This window comes from Ornithodoros turicata, chromosome 6 (genome assembly GCF_037126465.1).
Source record: "Ornithodoros turicata isolate Travis chromosome 6, ASM3712646v1, whole genome shotgun sequence".
Classification (NCBI taxonomy): domain Eukaryota; kingdom Metazoa; phylum Arthropoda; class Arachnida; order Ixodida; family Argasidae; genus Ornithodoros; species Ornithodoros turicata.
Genome location: NC_088206.1, coordinates 4861016 through 4881452, shown reverse-complemented (window position 1 = coordinate 4881452; position 20437 = coordinate 4861016). Strand labels below are relative to the sequence as shown.

The 20437-nt window shown below is 45.3% G+C and overlaps 1 protein-coding gene across 8 annotated transcripts in view; it reads right to left on the bottom strand.

The window, feature by feature from the left end:
• Positions 1-20437, bottom strand: part of LOC135398902 (adenosylhomocysteinase-like 1) — a 133803-nt gene that overhangs the window by 3834 nt on the left and 109532 nt on the right. For 6 of the 8 annotated variants that reach the window (XM_064630451.1, XM_064630450.1, XM_064630455.1 and 3 more), the window contains 8 exons: positions 2433-2579; positions 2143-2243; positions 1852-1954; positions 1245-1339; positions 989-1165; positions 553-599; positions 322-474; positions 70-140 (listed from right to left, as the gene is read on the bottom strand). In XM_064630451.1, coding sequence (XP_064486521.1) covers positions 70-140; positions 322-474; positions 553-599; positions 989-1165; positions 1245-1339; positions 1852-1954; positions 2143-2243; positions 2433-2579 — 894 coding nt within the window. Of the gene's footprint in view, positions 1-69; positions 141-321; positions 475-552; positions 600-988; positions 1166-1244; positions 1340-1851; positions 1955-2142; positions 2244-2432; positions 2580-2815; positions 3153-17877; positions 18114-20437 lie in introns of those variants that run through there. The other 2 variants (XM_064630454.1, XM_064630449.1) reach the window with 2 other exon arrangements.

Below are 20437 nucleotides of genomic sequence, written 5' to 3'. Positions count from 1 at the left end.
TGATAAATAAACACTTCCAATCAGAACCATTTCCCGCCCAGACGACTTTTCACAAAGCAAAATGCGTACCAGTGGCAGTGATAAGAATGTCGATGTTGCGAACAACTTCGTTGATTTTGACGACGCGAAAGCCGTCCATGCTGAAAAGAACAAACGTGGGAGATTCCATGAGACTGACTGGGCAGACTGATAGTTCCGACATTGCAACACATTTATAACGCATGTTTTTTGCTACAGGTAAGGCACAGAGTAACGTCGGTGCTGACGCGGAAAACAGTGTGCCACAAATGTTTCAAATAACGTAAATAATGGAATCCTTACCAGGCCTGCAAGGCACAGATGGGATCAATTTCAGTGACGTACACGATCGCTCCCATGCCCTTGAGGGCGGAGCAGCATCCCTTGCCCACTTCTCCGTACCCGCTTACGAGGACTTGCTTGCCGCCAAACATGACGTCTGTCGATCTTTTGAGCCTGCGACGCCAATATTCATTACTCGAAAAATTTCGTCAAATAAAGACGCAATAGAATGTTGTTTCGAAGGACCCTTACGCGTCCAGGATGGATTCTCGGCAGCTGTACAAGTTGTCGAACTTTGTCTGCGTAGAATTCACGAAAAACAGTTAGGAAAGCAACGCTGAAAATCCATCAAACGGGCACGAAATTGGAAAGATTTGTCCTAGCAGAACGAAAAATGTTGATACCTTGACAGTAACGCAAAAGGAATGGAATTCATTACTTCTTTCGTACGTGATTTAAGAGTGAAGGAAATCACAATTAGTGCTTTCTATTTTCTAACTTTCTCAGGAGGCAAGACAATGCCAGGCAGCGTTGCACTGGTCTCCGGAAACCAGAGGGAAAGTGCAGTTTCCCTCTCGCTTAAATCACAAATGATGCAACAGATGGACCCTGTTCCTTTTGCACTACTGTCGAAGCAACTTATTTCGTTCCGCCGGAAGAAATTTTTTGCACTTTGCCGACTGATCACCTTGGTGACGGAGTCGTTGACATTCATGGCCGGAACGGTGAGCTTGCCGGACTTGGACAGTTGGTAGAGACGGTGTACACCAGTCACACTTTCCTCAACGATACCCTTGATCATTTTGAACATGGCAGGATATTTCTTCAGCATCAGGTGAGTGGCATCACCACCGTCATCCAGGATCTGAGTTACGATACAGTTTTTGTTGAAGCGTGCATTCATTATGTGCGGTTCATTATGTGCACGTGGAGATGTGCATTACCATGTTTGGCTGCCAATTGTCTGCATGGACACATCTGTCTATGCACCACCAGAAGTCGTCCTCAGTCTCCCCCTTCCAGGCAAAAACAGATATGTCTGCAAAATAAATACCAGGTTAGGTCAACGCAATTTCCTCGTATAAATGCCTTTCATTTGGACAAACTCATTTACGTGTTCAAACATTTTTTTTCTAACAAACGGCGGCATTATGTAGACATCTCAGAAGGTGACGGCGCGAGAAAGGTTGGTAGAAACGCAGTACTGTATGCCCTTCGCCCGATGAACAACACATAATGAAGCTGAGAGCACACAGCACCAGGATTATAGCTTGGCGTCGTACCACACGAAACAGCTCTGAGGCATTGCTCGACCCCGCTTAGATCTTCATGGAAAAAAATCGGTGGACACATTATGTTGATGACACTGTCTATGTCAGGAATGTAACACAGTAGCGAAAGCCACAGGAAACTTTCTACTTGAGAGCTCTCTGCATCTACTCTGCTGGAGAGTCACAAAAACGAAACAAAACAAAAACTGCAGTAGTCACGACAAAAAGAGTAACTACATGCAGAAAAAAGAGAACGACGTCTCATTCAGGAAATGCTCACCAACTTCAGCAAGAGCAGCTGCAACTTCATTCTGGGTGGAGTAGATATTGCACGGTGCCCACCTGACGCTGGCTCCAAGGCTGACGAGAGTCTCGATCAGCACCTGGAAGCGAAACGATCAGTCAACACCGACGATAAGCTCAACAGACGCTCCTGTAAAGGATGCTTCACCGTACGCAGCGTAGCAATAAGGTGAAAACATACGTGCGGAAAGACTATCATATGCTTACGTAAACGTCTTTAACACAACTAGGACCAATAACTTAATAATTGTAAAGTAAAGAAACATACGGCAGTTTGTGCGTTGATGTGCGTGCAGCCGACGATTTTGGCGCCCTGCAGCGGTTTGTCCTGCTCCGCACGTTTGCGGAGCGCCATGATTCCCGGCATTTCTGCAATAATACTCCACCGGTTATAATCACACTGCTAATCTATTAACTCAAAAGCATCGCTGCACTTCATGTTACATGTCTGCTATATCACTTCGTCTTTTCGTTCGACGCAGACGGTGCTTGTCTGTCGTCTGCTACATACGGTGTCCGTATTTCGCACACGATATATCGCAAAATAAAACAAGTTACCCTGCTCTGCGATTTCGATCTCCCGACGACCGAAAGCTGCCTGGCTGATATTCTTGACGCAGAAGTCGGTGAATCCTTTAGAGTTCTTTTGCACTTTCTCCCGTGGCGAAACACCTTCATCGTCAGAGCTGGTGTCTGTATAGGAAGCTGCACAAAAAAAGCAGAGTGAAGAAGCAGACGGTTAATTAGGTTGAAATGCGTTAAAGAAAATAATTATGCGGGATGCGTACGAAAATGTGTAAAGACAGCAGCGATGGCAGTATGTAATTATGTACTACTACTCTGGACAGAATTCACGGTACGGCAGATCGTCTGCTATCACATGCGGGTTGTCGTCTGCTAAAAAAGCGTGCCCGAAAAGACGAGATGCATTTTATACGTGCAGTCACACTCGTAGCTGGTAATAAGCGCAACAGTATCTGTGGACGGCTTCTGTAGAACCTTTGACCGTTGATCTCTAACTTGAGCTTTCGGCACTTGATCTTTCGGTTCCTGTTCCTTCGGACATTGAACCTTGGATTCCTGGACTTTCAGTTCTTGACCCTGAGCTTTCTCTTCTTGCTCTTTCAGTTCTTGACCTTGAACCTCCGCTTGCTGGTCTTTCAGTTCTTTATCTTTCGACCCTCGACCTTTCGGTTCATCATCAGACAAGTCAATCAGGTCGTTAAATCGAATAGCAGACGGACTCGAACGCGGTGTAGCCATTTTGACCGGCATCCAACACTTATGCAATTCGTAGTCTTTTTCTTTCCTCTCACGTTGCATGGGCCGCAGTCAGTTTTTCGACAGTGACAATTTTTTTATTTTTTTTTTAAATCGCAACGGGTCGACGTCATTCGAAAACGCCATATAACGATATCTGAGATGATACGGAATAATTTGACGATTCGATAAAACAGTACTGCAGAGATTTCGAAATGACATTCGAAATGACAAACGAAAATGCGCTGTGCGTTCTGAGAAAAATGGTCTCGGGAAAATTCCACATGACAATACTAGAAAGGATTCAAAATTAAGACATAAAAATGTTGTGTAACGATATTGGAAACGATACGAAATGCTGACAACCACAAGTTGAAAATTCCATATAACAATATTGTAGACCACCCAAAATTAGGATTTATTTATAAAAAGATGACGTAACGAATGCATTAATGCACAAAAACGAACACGCAGATCGCACAATTGTATGGTGGTCTTAAAATATCCGATAGCTGCGTTTGATTGGTTAACTTCTTCCACAACACACATACAAACATACAACGCTGTTCGCGTATGAACATAAACTGTCGGGTAAAGTGAGACCTGACAATGAAGGTACATATAGAGAACGTGGATTATCTCCAGATGATCTTCGCGCCTAATAAATATAGGTATACAATACACACTTGTGCCAACGTAGTACAATGGAGTCAGCGAATACTACTGACACACCTCTTGTGATTAACGTGTATTACATATTCGACAGAAGCTTCCTATACAAAGTCCCCGATTTACCTGGCCTCCTATTCAGCACTCGCACTGTGCGGCCGTTTTCTCAAACACTAATCGCCCCAAACCGAACGCCCTCGCAGCGCTCTAATTACGCCGTCTCCTTGACTTCGCCGAGCTGCGTCAGTGAGTCCGCGAGCTATGTAGGACCAAATGGGCTGTTACACGGGAAGTCTGTACCTTCAAGTCCAAAACACACGAGAGCTTCTATCATGAGGTGGACGTGAGTTGCCTGCGCAAAGCGGGGAAGTGAATGTTCGCAGTTTCCCGGGTGCCTGAAGCTCCGTACGGCAGGAGTACTTTTTTCCCGGCTTGCCCTGATTCTTGCTGAATGTTTCGAAAGGAATACGTTGCATCGCTTACTGTTGACTCATTCGACATTACTATGTGAGAAATTAAGGGAAAGGGCGAAAAACGGAGACAGGAGAAGTCCTGCTCGACTATCTTCGACCGGAAAGGAAGTTATATTGTCACTGGAAAATCGACGAACCTTAAAGATTATGACACTACCATTACGTTTTGTAAGTTTAATTAGCCAATCAATCAATCTTTCTTAGATGAAGATGGAGTGACGGTGTAGAAATATTGTCTAAGTGCAGCAAACTGACCGGTATATTCATGCGCATAATCCCTAAAACTTCCCGAATTGATCTATGCAAGTTGCAGAGAATTACGTATGTTATATAGCTCATTACCCCAGCCACCTCCATTCGTAAAGAAAGAAAAAAAGAAGAAGTCCCAGATTTGAAAGCGTGAGATCGCGTTCACATGACATAGGTAAGGTTCCGGGAAGTATCCGAAAAAGATTTAGCGGCAAAATTTTGAGCAATTCGGACTTTATCCGAAAAAACACCGCTTTTGGGGCCTCCAGTATAGTCAAGAGCTCACAAAGAAAATTAATTAATTAATTAATGAACTAATCACAAAGAAAAGCCATTCACTGATGTGTGTTTGTTTTAAACCATAACCGAAAGTGTTTTTTGCAATGTAGCTTCACAATGTTTCTGCAAGTATGTCGTTTCACCGCTTTTCCTCCGAACTTTCAATATTAACTCAGTTATATGTAAAAAGAAATGACGAAAAACTCCGAATTCCCAGATTATAATAAACGCCACCCAAACACTCTCCGAATGTGCCAAGTAGTAAACTCCGCAAACCGGAACCCAAGAGGTGTCCCCTTCGAAAACGACACTTCGAAACATGGATGTAAAACTTCACATTCGAATGCATATACCGATTATGCGAGCGTACCGGCTGGTAGGCGGTTTTAGTACATCGGAAGGTGTTCACGATAACAGTTCCATAAAACATGATAAGTCAATCACACTATTTCTTTGAAGCGAGTGACATCACATTGCTTAACTTCTTTTATCGTGTCGTTGTCGCAGAATTCTTCCGATGCACGAAAACTCGCTCGTATATCGACCGCATCATATATCACACGGTACCTGTCATCCATTCGAACTGTCGCCACCATCGCTTTCGACGCCTTCCTAAATCCTGCAGACACCCAGAAAGAACATCCCTAGACAGGGAGCATTGGCTCACAGCCAAAAGTCAAAAAAGGGAAGAAAAAGGCGCGAGACCGACACACGGGCAGCGTAATACCCCTTGATACCCGCGAGAATGGCAGCATCACGTATGTGTTTGTGTATAGCCTTACCAAGACGACGACTGCCAGATGCCTGTTCCTTGCCACAGATGAAGAAGAGGAAAAGGTACCTCCCCCGCGGGGATCAATAAAATCAATGAGGGAAAGCTTCCGTGTCACCGGCTACAACAGCCAAATCTTATCGATTCCGTCTCGGTCCCGAAAAGTTTGGCCAGCAGCCAGTCACGGGCTTCAATGTGACCTATGATGGAAAATTCGATGGGAAAAGCTCCGACGGGGCCTACACGTGAATGCTATAGAGGATAGAGTGCACCCTGGGATTTGAAGATACCTACACTCTTAAAAATGAACTTCACCGCATAGCACGCTCCTAGCCAACCATAATCTCGAATGATATCGTTATCTGTCCTGATTTGTTGAAAACGGGAGGCGTACGCCTTTTTTGTGACAATTATGAACAGCATAAGTGTCACAAAAAGGCGTACGCCTCCCGTTTTCAACAAATCGAGGCAGATATTGATATCATTCCAGATGATGGTTGGCTAGGTTCGTGCTATGCGGTGAAGTTCATTTTTAAGAGTGTAGGCCTGAACTCATTTGGGTCTTCTAGTCTTTATCACCCGGATGACTTCGGGTAAGAGGTTCAGGACTGCGATACGGCACGAGAAATAAACTGAAATTCCGACTTGAAAGAACATGATCAAGAATCGTCAAGACGTTATAGCTTTCTGGTTCTTGTTTGCTGGGTATCCTTCGACAAGGCCTTCTAGTTTGTTTCAGGATTGCTTATGAGGAGCTGTGTGTTTGTTTGGTTTGTTCTACAACAGAGCTCGTGTGCAAGGGCAACTATTATTGGCAGGATAAGAGGTAATCGTCGCTACAGCGATAACATACTCTCGCGCGCTGTGGCGGTTGCTTCCTAACTTCATGTTATTCACACAGTCACATCGAAGTCCCGCATGAGTCTCTTTGGAATTTCAGAACATGATTCAAATGTCTAATATATTATACACAATAAATTATACCGTTGAATTCGGTGAAAGATGAAGCACTATTTGATTCGGTAAAATAACACCTACCAATATCGGTGCTTGGGGAGCGAACTATACTTTTAAAACTCATCGTCTCGTTGCCGCCAACAGGAACTTTATGTCCTACAGAGCGTAAATACGTGAACGAAAGAACCATCTTCAACCGCACAATCTCGCTCTTGCAGACGATTTCCAGAAAGAAGGCAGCTAAGATCCTCGCCCGTGTGCTCTTCTTTCCTCCCAAGCGCCTTCCTTTCTTCCCCGAAAAGAGGCAAATTTCTCGTATTCACACAGAATCCGAAAGGGCAAATCCTTGAACGACCTTTCTGGGGGATTTCCGAAAGAAGAGAGATCTCGACGCAATGTGTAGACATGCCGCGCGAACGGACCATAAGGGGGATGTCATAAGTATGAAAAGTTTGCGGAAACTGGAGAGCTGAAGCAATCACCAGATGCGGGTTTTAAGACTAAATAACCCGTTAGCAAGGGAGCTCATTAAGGTTCAGTTTCGAAATCAGGAAATGCGTCGCAACAGTTGCATATTATTGAGCTTATTCCGGCGAGAATTCGTTATAACGATGCTTTCACCGCTCCCGACCAAAAACAGTGACCTCAATTTCGTTCTACTAGTCCCCATTAGTACTACATTACTACCCGCAACATGCCTTCCCTTTACGAGTGTTTTCTCACCTTGTCAATAGCACCATCAACGTCGCACCCGTATAGCGAACTCTCCACGACAACATTTACAGCGGCCACTTTCAGCCCGTTTCACAACGGCCACAGCATCGGGGCAAAGTGACAGGTGGTCGTTAAACCCCTACGTGCCATTCGCTTGCTATCGCAACACTTCCAATATCCGTTTCGTTTTAGCGAAAGGGATTAGGATCGTCATCCTCACATAACGAACTCCCACATTAAAACTTTTCGACGAAGTTGCGCACACAAAAGGACGGCAATAACGGGCTTTGTTCAACACAGTTAACTCTGACACTTTACAAAGCCCCTAACGAAGTATGAAGAGGATTACAGAGAGAGAGATACAGAACGGAACACGGATTCCAATAATCCCCGTAACGACTCGTTCGCACCACCAGAGACCGACGATCTTTTTTAACGTTTTGCTTCGTTTGTTGCGGCGATATAAAGAGCGCTCCCCCAGGGAACGTTACGGAGTGAACGTCGCAGCAATACTGGCGTTATAACTGCGTTGCATAACGGGTCATAAAACGTGCCATACGAAGCCCTGTTCCCGCGAAAACATTCCGGGCCCTTAAAAAAAGAAACGGGAAAACGACTTTGCGGTTTCGGAAACTGTACATTTCGTTATCGCAGCACGTATCGACAGATAAGAAGGGTTCTCCCCGGGGGACAAAATGCATAGGTATAGTAGACGGAAAATGAGAAATTGCGATGTTCTGAGGCTGGAACACATAGAAAGGACAAGTACCTTCATAGTAGACGGGTCGTTCACGGTTGCTTTGTAGGCTCACTCTGTATAACGAATTCTCTACTGATAAGGCACGTATAAGCCACACGCACGCAAGCTTTCTTTATATGGTGCTATAATAACGAACCTTGGAGTCACTTTACGCGTTTAGAGGTTCAGCATATTTATTTTTGGATCGAGTTTACTACCAGTGGGGTTTTCTTGTTAGTTCTCCTATAGCGAATCCAGGCATTTCGTCTCGTGTTGTCGACGTGTTGATCGACGCTCATTCTTATTTCGTTCACACTTTAACGAACATGCGGATGTTGCTTACCAAAATTTGTCCCGTAAATGAGAGCGGGTCGGAACCTGCTTCCAGAAGCTTCGGATTGCATCATGGACAGCAAAAAGATTAGACACGGTCAAAAAGTACTTTTTGTTCGCTATAGCTGTTAGCTATAGTTATTTCAGTTCACCGGCACCTCGAACGGCATTTATTGAAGAAATTGAAACTCTAACTGCCACCATAACGTTTCTTACAAGATTTCATTGATTTACGAGAAGGGGGACTTTTCTGGGAGGAGTTCAGAGGAACTCCGAGAAAAAAAAGAAAAGAAAGGGCTGCATCTCTGGGCATTCTGTCAAATGAATTTTAATGAGGGAGCTTGATCGGATCATCTTCCATCTTGGTATCGCCCCTGTAGCGATGAAAATCGCCAATCACCATGAAAGAAAGTTGTACCAGCTGCATGGCCGAGCGGCTCGACGCGTCCCGCTCGTTCCTGGTGGTAACCAAGGTCTTGCTGAAGACTGGGGAGGTGGTGGGTTCGAATCCTACCACCGGTTGTGCTGTCTGAGGTCTTCCCCCGGTTTTCCGAAGACTTTCCACACGAATGTCGGTATACAGTTCCCCCTGAAGTCGGCCCAGGACGCATACTAATCCACTCCAGTCCCCCCACTCCTTCCCGCTGTCCTCTCTCCATCTGCCCACATCTGTACGCCGCTCATAGCCAGAGTTGCTTCGCGGTGCTAACACGGATAAAAAAACGTTGTTCTTCCATTTTATTTAGCTCTATACTTTCTCTTCTCTCTTCACAACTGTTAGGGACGTACAGCTCCCGTCAAAGCTAATAACAACACTGAAAAAAAAAAAAAAAAAAAAAAACCCTGGCGTTGAACTAACAGAATAATTTTGCCAAATTACGATTTCCTCACGGCCCCGAGGGGTTGCTGTAATCGAAATCGGGAACGAGACCACATTTTTTTTCAATGTTACAATTAACTTTGACGGGAGCTGTACCTATATGGCTGTCGGTGCCGACGTTGGTGGGCCCTATAAAGCTACAGCTTTAAAACAAAAGTTAGGAGTCATTTAATGAATGGATTAAAAGACTGGAAACTGGAAAGAGACAACGGGGCAGTATAATATTACCCAGTGAACAAATGCCCTGAATGTAGAGGATCGAGAGTGGAAAAGGCGATTTTCTTTCCCCTCTCTTCCCCCACCTTTATCTGTTTCGGGGAGCGTATATGAGAGGCAGTCATTTATCTCGTGCCAGCTTTCGCGGACAGCGAGTATAGCCATCCACCTTATTTATGGAGGCGGAGAAAATCCTCGCACAGAAGAGGACGCCGGGCCACGCGAGACTATAATCGCAGTCCCCGACGTTGACGTCACTGACGTCATTTATCGGGAAGGCCGACACAGAGGTCGCTACTATACGTTCTTTTTTTTTTTTCTTTTTTTACTAGTATTGTACGTGTCGTCGCGACTGCGAGGCTCTTCAATCACAATGCTGACACCAAAACCGTTCACGTATCTGCGCGGCTTTTTTTCTTTGATCGAGATGGACTGCATTGGAATATTTTTTTTTTTTTAAGCGCATCTCTTCAGCGCACGTTCCTATGTTGAGCGGCGTCGACGTTGTAACCGGCAGAGCGAACGAGGAGAGAGGCGAAGGAGGAAAGCCAGCGGGGGAGCGTACGGCGAGAGTGTAGAGGGCGCGAGGAGGAAAGCGAAGAGGGAGGGCACGGCGAAAGCGAAGAAGGGGCGATGAGGAAAGTGGAGGAGGAGGGCGCTACTGGGATAGGAGTGCTAGCTGAAGAAAGTACTATGTGTGGAAAAATAAAAAAAAATGTGCATAGCTCAACCACAACGGCTGCGTTCAAATTTCGCATCACCGACTATCGTAATCGTCCAGTGATTTTAATTTTTATTTTTTTTTCACGTTCACATCTACTCCATAGAAGGGAGTCCTATCTGTATACCTTCGATCACTGAAGACCAGATGCTTCCTCTTTTTTTTTTTCGAATGGAAAGAAGGTTGGCATGTTCAGCTTATCCTCTGTGCTTCATGTTCGAGAGTGCCGCATATCTAGTTTCAAGGAACTCGTACTTTTGTAGCCCTGTACAGAAGGAAGTTTCATAATATCTGATTTGATGACGAATAATTAGGCGTAATTAAATTTGTATTTATGTCACAGCACTATCGAAATTAAGAGCGCAGAAAGTGCCCGGTATACCATTAAACTTTCACAAAGCGGCAACAAGCAATTTTGCTACCAATAGCTCATTATTTCATTCCCCGCATCGCCACCAGCAATGAGGGAAGCGCATAGAGGAAGGAAAGAGAGGAGGAGCCCTACTGCTCTGAGAAATGAAGCCGAGATTTGGGGGGCACTCCAGTGACGTCACCGCTCGCTTTCCGGTTACATACGTCTCTGTGGGAGCCCCCAACGCATAGTTTCAAATTACTTGGAGAGGTGTGGTGGTTCGATGAACATAGCAGGAGCAGGCAAGCAAGCTGGTGTTGAATTGATATTGTGGTGTGGTGAAAGTGTGGTGGTAACACGCCGAACTGCGCCCAAAGTGGCGTGTGCAAAGCGACCTCATTGGGCTATTCAGGTAACGTGACCCCCGCATGGCTCCAAAGAGGCTACAGCTCATCTCCTATCCTCAGGTCACTTGCCCCACGCTTCTCTCTCCTGTCGAAGAGTCGTTGGGGTGCCTCCTTTTTCTTCTTTCCTCCATGATCGCGCGGTTAAAGGTGGATTGCAACGGTTCTTCGGCTCCGAATGGCAGCAGGGGATATTAATGTTCTCACCGTTGCCAACTTCAACCTCCCCCCGAGTTGATGCTCAGAGAGCGCCTATTTTTAGCCTCCGTCTGGCACAGACTCGCACGTACCCATTCAGCGAAAGCAGTCATCCATACGCATTTCTGCATACGTGGAACTGAAAGAGCGTGATGATAGGAGAGTCATAGCTGGGGGAACTGCCTTTGCACTGCATCGCACACACATTCGTATGGATCGCAAGGTCTATACCTCTAAACGTGATGGACTATATGCGCCGGTGCTATGGCGACGTAAACGCGAGGCAATTCCGCGCAAAGATAACTCCGTTACACGCCGGAGACGGTCGCCATTTGCGCGAGCGATAAGGAATATGACGGTATAATCAATACGAAGACCACGATAACTACTCCGGGCTCACATGGGGGGCATGCACATTCCCGTATCTTTATTTTCTTCCAGATTAAGCAAAAAGGAGCAGGTCAGGGGACCATGCAAAATAGGGGAGTAAAGCTAGGGGGGGGGGACTAGAAACTCTATAGTTACTATACTTACTATAATTACTCCCCAATAATTACTATAAGGACTATAATTACTAATTAATACGAACTTAATTACGGACTATGATTACTATAATTAATGAGGACTATAATTACTCCCCAAATTATTTTTTTATTTAATTGAGTGCGATGATCACCACCATCGCCTCAAAATGCCTTCGCAACAGACCTCTACCCGAGAAACGTCATCATGACGTTGGTAGACAGACTGAAACCGAAAGAAATCGGAAGGTGAGGGCTGGGTTCCACGAATGGGCGCTTGTTCGATGCCTCCTATTGAAAGGAAAGTAGGACCGAAGGTCGCATCCCTTTCAGGGACCATCGTAATCCCCTCAAGACCGTGGCTTTCGGGCGCGACCTTGCTCGCCCCTAGCTTCGAGCGTAGTTCAACTCTACCAGACTGGTGGCGCTGTCAAACACTATGACGTCATTTGTTTACAAACAGGGAGAGGTCTATTGTTGGTTTACGCGTGCGAGGAAGTTTGAGAATCATCTTTTAAAACGTCGCGTATGCATGCGCGATGCAGCCGTCGCATCAAGCCACGTGCAGACGTGATGGAAAGGAGGAAGAAAGGGCAATTAGAGCGCGTCCTGGGTCGGCTTCCTGACAAACTGTGTACACATCTGTCTGGAAAGCCTGTCGGACGCAAGGAAAACCTCGAAGAGCGCAATCTGTGGTGGGGATCCATCCTGCCACCTCTTTAGCACGACCACCAACGAAGAGATAGATGCTTCGTTCCGTCGACCACGCAAGTGGTATACTTTGAGACGTCCTGCGGATGTATCCGTAACATTTTGGATACGACATCTGTAATCAGTTTGTTGAAGTTTCACGCACCGACTTGCATCGTCCGAAATATGTCCCTGTTTTATGTGGATGATACTACAGTGAACCCTCGTTATTATGACCATGGCCGTTCCCGAAAATTTTGGTCATAATGCGGAATTGTCATATTAACTGGGGTGATTTGCAGAGGTTCCACTGCATTGTTCCCCAGGAGTATGGTCGTAAAGCGCGTATGTCAGATTATCGGGTGTCATATTAACGAGGGTTCACTGTATACAGCTCGTCGGTTGCGCACGTGACGTATCCAGACGCCTTTTTAATTGTGTGTTAGGTCATGTTGGCTTATTTCATTCATGTTAGACAGGAGGGCCTCTGTTACTTTAAGCTGTGAATGAGTGAGTGAGTGAAAAAGCAAAAACAAGCAAAAGCATGAACGTACATAAACACTCAGATACGAAGAGCCGCGACTGAGCAAGCCGTGACTCTGTGCACTGCTGTTTGCAGTCACCTTATTCAATAAAGTATTATTTATTGTTATTATTATCGTTGTTGTTGTCTTCATTGCCCCGTTTCAAGCAGGAAAAGCGATATACAGGGTGTGTGCAGAAAAACATGACCCGCATTTTTACATGTAACTCGTTGTCTACTTAGCCGAGGAACTTCCAGTGGCGCACGACGGCGTATTTATGCGTGCGAAAGCTACAAAAAAATCGTGGAAGCCATACTCAGTGTAAAAAAATAAACAGAGCGCGAAAACATGGGCTTCCATGCATTAGAATAGGGCGGTCATGATAGTGCATGGTAGTGCATTTCGGTCTAATGAGAGTTATGTGCAGGCACCGCTAGGGGTACTGCCGATGAGCATCCATGTGGGACATTGTTTCGATTTATGCACCGATAGCTCCCCTAGCGGTACTTGAACACAACTCTCCTACGTGCACCGTGTTGCCCTTTCACATACACCCTGTTGTCCACCATGCTGCCCTATTCTGATGCACGGAAGCCGAAGTTTTCGTTGTTCCGTTTATTTTTTAAGCTGGGTATGGCTTCCACAATTTTTCTACAGATTTCGCACGCATAAATGCGCCATCGTGCGCCACCGGAAGTTCGTTAGTTAGGTAGGCAACAAGCTATGTGCCTAAATGCGGGTCACGTTTTCCTGCACACACCCTGTACTCCTCCGCGAGAGCCCCATCTTATTTCCCGACTAACACCGAGACAACGAAGTGAACCCAGACGCCGAGATGGAGGCACATGTTTTCTCCAAATGACCAACATGCCTTCTATAACTGCACGCTTTCATGGCACGCAGAATGGCGCCAAAACCGCCCCTCGTAGACAATGAGCCATACGAGATGCGCGGAATTGCACGGTCGTCATCCTATTCTGTTCCTCCTATTACAATGCGACGCAGTTACGCGAATCCGGCCTTTTTCAATGCGCACCCGTCCACGTCCATCACCTCTTTCGCCTGCCGATGACATACGTCACGCAAACTGTCGATGCAAATGCGCCGGCATGGAGTGAAAGCGGTATTACGACGAGCAGCACGTAAACGGACGTCACTTCGTGCACACGAATCCGTCGAGCATTCACTTTGTCACATTGCGCACATTTCGGAAGATTCCCAATTCTGTAAGACGTGAGCGTCTTTCTAAAATGGCGACATTTCCTGGTAAGGATATTTCATTTTATGGGGAGGCTTCTGTCCAGACTACGCGTATCAGGAGTAGCCAGCGCCGACCACTATCGGGACTGACATATCTCCACTTTCTATTTCCAAACCAATATCTAATATTTAGGGTTCCGCGTTTTTTCGGTTTTTATTTTTTGGGCGGATTCGTCGTACGTTTTTCGACGTTCGTTGATTTTTCACGAAATCGGCGTTTTTCGACGTTTTTCCTGGCGTGTACATGGTTTGCCCGACAGTAATCGGCGAATAGAAATCACAATGTAACTTCCGCATGACGCTCATTCAACATGGCGTTGTTCGCTGTCGGGTGGCGTTTTACGGCTATAACGAAAAAGTAAACGGACATTTTCCACAACCATCGCTATATGTCTGTATGGTTTTCTGATCTGCATCAACAACATGCTCAGCATGTGAAGCAGCAATTTATCGGTGTCATGTCCTGGAACGTCCGTCTGTATTCGGTGTTTTTCGATTTAAACCGAAAACGCTACCAGTAATGTTCTATCTACTCTACTGTTTCTCTTCCACTATACCGCTTCGCTATGTGATACCCTCATATAAGACACTCGACATTTAATAAGTGAATACTCCATTTTGTAACCAGGACAGTGGCGGTGGGGAAGCGGAGGTGGAGCATACCCCGTCGAGTAGTGCCATATACTAGCTCATCCTTCTTTCAACATTTGTTAGTTTATCCTTTATTTCCTAATTCTTTATTTTTATTTATTTCCTATTTCTTAATTTTCTTTATTCCTTTCTTATCCCTTCCTATTTCTTTCTTTCTGTAATACTTTTTTTCTTTTTATTGATTTGTTATTTATTAATTTTATTTATTTATTTCTGGAATAGCAAGCCGACGTCTCATTTGGCTAACCTTTCCCCCGTTTTTTTTTCCTTTTCGTCTAATTAATATATCCCCCCCCCCCCAATACTAACACTATTTTCGTGGTTCGGTGTCATCCCTCTGTTGAGATACCTACAGCAGAAAATGTCACCAAGCGTTACGACCGGTAGGAAAGCTTACTTTCGTTTTCAGAGTACATTGTTTTCGTAACGGGGACGCTGTTATCCAGAGGATAATAATGGTGCGGCGCTGCAGCTACGTTTGCTATTCCGTAATATAGTTCGGCAACACCACCTATAGGTAGGCAAAGCCTGCTTACTCGTCGACGTGACGTAACAACTAAGTGTCAGCCAATCAGGACTATGTTTTCAACGGCCGTAGCCACTCACAAACGTGCTTTCAGCCGTCGTGGCCACGAAGACGAACCACCGTCGTCTGCGAGTAATGATTGAATGTCCCCGCGTACTAAATGGGATAAAGCTTGAAAATAAAGCGCATAACGGTCCTATATCTTTCTCCAAACTGATTTTCTGGAAAGCGTGTTGCATTTGTGTCTACATATTCGGCTGCTGCAGGTTCCAAGTTAGCCGCAGTCATTTGAGAGTTCTTGACTTCGCAAAACGGCGAATCGCAGTAGCAGACGAATTCTGACTTTATATCTCCACGTAGCGAAGGAGGGAGAGAAGGCAATAAGCAGGCGCCTTCTGTATCTAGTAGGTGGCGTTGGCTACAATGAAGCATTCCTTCCACGTTTGGGAAACTCCTTCAAGTCTTCCTGTATTCCACCAAGGCGCATCTGTATTCACTTATTGTTTCGAAAAAGTTGCCCACTTTCTAAGAAACGCCGTGCGCGTACAATATGCCGATACCGAAACGACTACAAGTTGGAGAAAATTTGATTTCCAGCTACATTTTCTGTCGTGTTGAAATACCCCCCCCCAATATTGATCCTTATCCGAACGACCTCCGTCACGCCACGAATAAAGAAGCCTTTGCGTTCTACACACCAGAGGGCCTAACGGAGAATCGAAAGTAACCGAATGGGTGAAAATCGTGTTGCCCGTCAGATAACAATGAAAGGGGCTTCAACGATGTCTTATGGTTTTCGCAGCACAGCTCTTATCGGTTATGGTAGCTGCTCGGCGGAACCACCTAGTCAATAAAAAATATAGTCAAAGGGATAAAGCGATGGAAGTCGTGCTACACAGTACTTTTCGAGTGAGCCTGCATAATATAAGATAAGGACGAATGTCTGGTTGGTCGCTCAACCGGAAATACCTTTCTGTTCATCCATTTTCGCTGGCGTCTGGATGAGCAACTTGGAAGCGTAGATGTAACAGAGGAAATAAAGCTCCAAAGTTCCGGGAGATCTCTCGAACGGTACAACGTGTGATGATTATTTATACGCAGCCTTCCGCTCAGTCTTTTATTTTTTATTTTATTTTTTCCAGAAGCAACAACGAGGCATACCGGAGCAATTGAGAATAGAGCACTACGACTCCAAGTTCTGGATTCCCGCGGGAGACCCAACCACGGTGTACCGAGTTACCATAGCAACGTTCGCTATATAGCTGTACCAACTATATACTCAGCCTTCATCCTCTAATGCTTCCACTAGATGCAACCGCGGTTGTGTATTCGTCACGTTTCTCGGACGATTTCTACTGGATTTTGTTGTATACATATACCGTGTACGGTCTGATTTTTTTTTGGGTTAAATGCGTTTCCCGTATTCGGGGGGGGGGGGGGGGGGGCGAAGCAGCTGTGGCCATGAGTTGTGGACGCAGATGGAGAGAGGGCAGCAGTGGGGAGTGGGAAACAGAGTTTCTGGGCCTCATGGGGAAGTGTGCTGCGGAAAGTCCGACCGAAAATCCCAAGCGAAAACCTGAGAGGACACGCAGCCGCTGACGGGATTCAATCCCACCGCCTTCCAGTCTCTATATAGCATGATTTGAGAGCTATCACCAACGAACGAATGCCGTATCCACTCGGTCGTGCTACTGCTAAGGACTGGAAACGATTAAATGGAATGTATACGCAGGCGCGCTGGTGGAGAAACCCGATGCTGATAAAGACATGAACGTGGGCACGCAGGAAACGCGGCATTTTCGAATTATCGTGAGTTTTGATTTTTATTAGTCGGGTTTATTACGGAGTACTATACGAGGCGAGGTAATAGGGACTTTTGAAGGCACGCTCTTCAAACTCCACCCCTAAGCTGGACTCAAAAATTTGACAATGAAAAAATGGCTAGGAAGCAAGCGAGCTCTTGAAGATAATGCATAATGTAAAAAACCCGAGACTAGGGAACACGAAGGGACAGACACAACACGAAGTCTCGACGACTTCGTCGACTTCGTGTTGTGTCTGTCCCTTCGTGTTCCCTATAGTCTCGGGGTTTTTACATTATGCATAAAAAATTTGATTACATATAAACATATATAAAAGCTGAGATGTTAGTCCCGGCGTGGTCAGGCACTATTCGTAGTCTGGGAGAATATCCACGAACGGATAAACCACAGGATAATCACTATTCAGCGTGACACGGTGCTACTACCAGCAAACGGATGCTGTGTCCATGCCGCTGATTCGTAATCAACAACTGTACCTATAGTCAATAGTATCCGTCCCCAATAGTACGAATAGAAAACCATGTATATACAACAAACGACTTGCTCAACTGGTACATTCAATACCGCTGTTAGCTGTTATACTTTCCAGGAATGTTAGGACTCGGCGATTCCCTCCAATCGCCTTTCTCCGTTCTATAGTTACCTTTCCGTGCGCGGAGCTTGGCCGGATTCCGAAACCCTATCGAAGCACTATCGGATAGTGTTTTCAGACGTGCAGCACCGATAACAACCTTCAGCATATACCTCGGAATACCCTCACTTAATGGTACCTTGTACGCGCGTGACACTCACCAGACTTTGCGAAAGACCTCTTGGTGAAGGACCTGCACCAGTCCTTTCTTCGCTGCGGTGCGGACGGTGGACTATCGTGTTCCATACCATCCACCACTGCTGCCATCTCTCACTTCACCCACTTGATGCGCACAAAAACACCGTTCACCAGGCCTTCACCACGCGATCATACGGTCCACGACCTGACGTCTATTAAAACCGTGCGCGGTATTTTAGCCCCGCGATTGGGACACACTCAAAATAGCTGCAGCACCACCGCTGTGTACATGTGTTTTGCTTGTTCTGGATTGCCATCTGGCGGTGCTGATGCGAAGATCTTGATGAGGCCCCCGAAGTCAACCGCCGTCTGATATGGCGGGGGGGCATATCAATTGTCTTCGGGAGGGAAGACTACATCCGCTCAATGGCCGCCGCCGGATAGAGAAGGAATGTACACGTATTGAAGGTTGTTATTGTCTAGAAGCAGTCTTGGGTAGTAACTAAGTTACTTTTAACTTGTAACTGTAACTAGTTACTTTTGGGGTTAACTAGTTACAGTAACTAGTTACATTTCCAGAAAAGTAACTTTTAACTGTAACTAGTTACTATTTCTGTGAATGTAACTGCAAAATGTAACTAGTTACTCGAATGTCGACCATTGTTTACGTACGTACACATGTTTTCCCTGTGGGAGAGCCACATATTTACTTGTACAACTTCTGGTTAAGTGCAATAATACTTTGATCTCACTTAAGTAAATGTAAATAAATGTATGTTTTTAACGATTGTATCACCCTCTTATGGTCTCATGGTGGTATTTATAAAAAGTAACTGTAATGTAACTAAGTTACTTTCTCTCGGTCACTGTAACTGTAACTAGTTACTTGACCACGAAAGTAACTATAACTGTAACTTAGTTACTTAACCAAGAAAGTAACTATAACTGTAACTCAGTTACTTTTTAGCAGTAACTTACCCAAGACTGTCTAGAAGGGAGGAGGTGTTCTTTCTGTTTTGTTCTTACCATGCACATGACGCGACATGGACTTTTGAACTACAAGACACTTTCGTAGACATAAAATAAAGCAAAACTGATATGTAATAAAAGAAGTCATCGCGCGCTATGGTCCGGTGCTCCGAAAAGCATGATATTCGGCTATTTTTTTCCGATGGGATAGCTCGTGAATATCACTGTGAATGATCATGAATTTCAGTGAATTCGGCACGCTCTTCATATTGGTGGGGTAAAAAAGTGACCTTTACTTGGCAAATTTCTGAGTTCAGTTCGCAAATATTTACATAATTAAACTTGGAGTACATGACATTCTCATTAGGAGGTAGCAAAAACCTAATAAGAACAAATGCTCTTGACCGCATGATTCTAGGTGGCACATGACGCGACATGGACTTTTGAACTACAAGACACTTTCGTAGACGTAAAAGAAAGCAAAAATTGATCCGTCATAAAAGAAGTTGTGGGGAGGGGGATACTCTGGCCATTCGACCCTACTTTTATGCCTCGCTACCAACCTCAATGCACATACGAATATTCCCGCGACCATCTTGTCGTCATTGATTCGAGTCAATAGCGACGCAACCATTCAGAGAGCCTCACGTTGGTCCGGCGCAGTGTTCCATAATTTAATCAAAGCTGCTCCGGTGTGTGGTCGCCGCACTCAATGGAGAAAAGTTAAATTACTCGCGTGGATATATTTAAAAAAAAAGTTTGTCCGCACGCTTCAATTGGCCAGGATCATATAAAGAGTCACTGAGCCCAATGACGTTAGGAACGTCAGGCAAAAAGCACCGCTCCCGGGCGCATATTAAAAATGCATTAGAACGTCCAGGGCAAGGACCGCCTACACGTCACTCAACGAAGTTCAAATCAATTCTTCCCAGAGACGCGCGCACAGAATCATGGCGGGAAAGCATTACCGGTATAGGATGAGAGACGTCTGTGTTTAACGTCACGCATTAATTTTAATTTGCACGCAATTGAGAAGGTTTGAAGCAGTCCTCGACTGCTGATTGGATATATGCAGCTTTATTTCTATCGCTGTCAAATCCCATATATTTCTTCCAAGGCCGTTCTCTGAGTCTAATCATATTCTCGCGTAGAAGAGAGAGAACGGGGTAACATTGAATAAATTTTCTTAAACTGTTTTGACGCTAAGTGGAGGGTGATTGATGCGGAGTGAAATTGCAGATTGTCGGTGTTCGTTGAAAGCTGGGACCGTTTAGCGACTTTCGGAAGGAAAAAACGAAGCGTCTCTCAAGTTTTAAATGCGCTGTGGGAATAGTAGTGAATATGAATGAAGGCGACGCGGAAAGTCGCGGGAGTTGAGAAATTCCGAAATTGTGGAATCTCGAGAAGAAGAGGGTTGATTTGGAAGCGCTCGCTTTATTTGGCGAAACTATACGAGAACTCTTCCTGCTCTAAACTACAGTCAAACTCCTTTATAGCGAACACCTTTTTAACGAAAATACCACTACAGCGAATTTTTTTTGCGGTCCCGCTGGAGCCTATAGGTCCAATAATGGACATTCTTTTTAACGAAAATACCTTTACTGCGAATTTTTT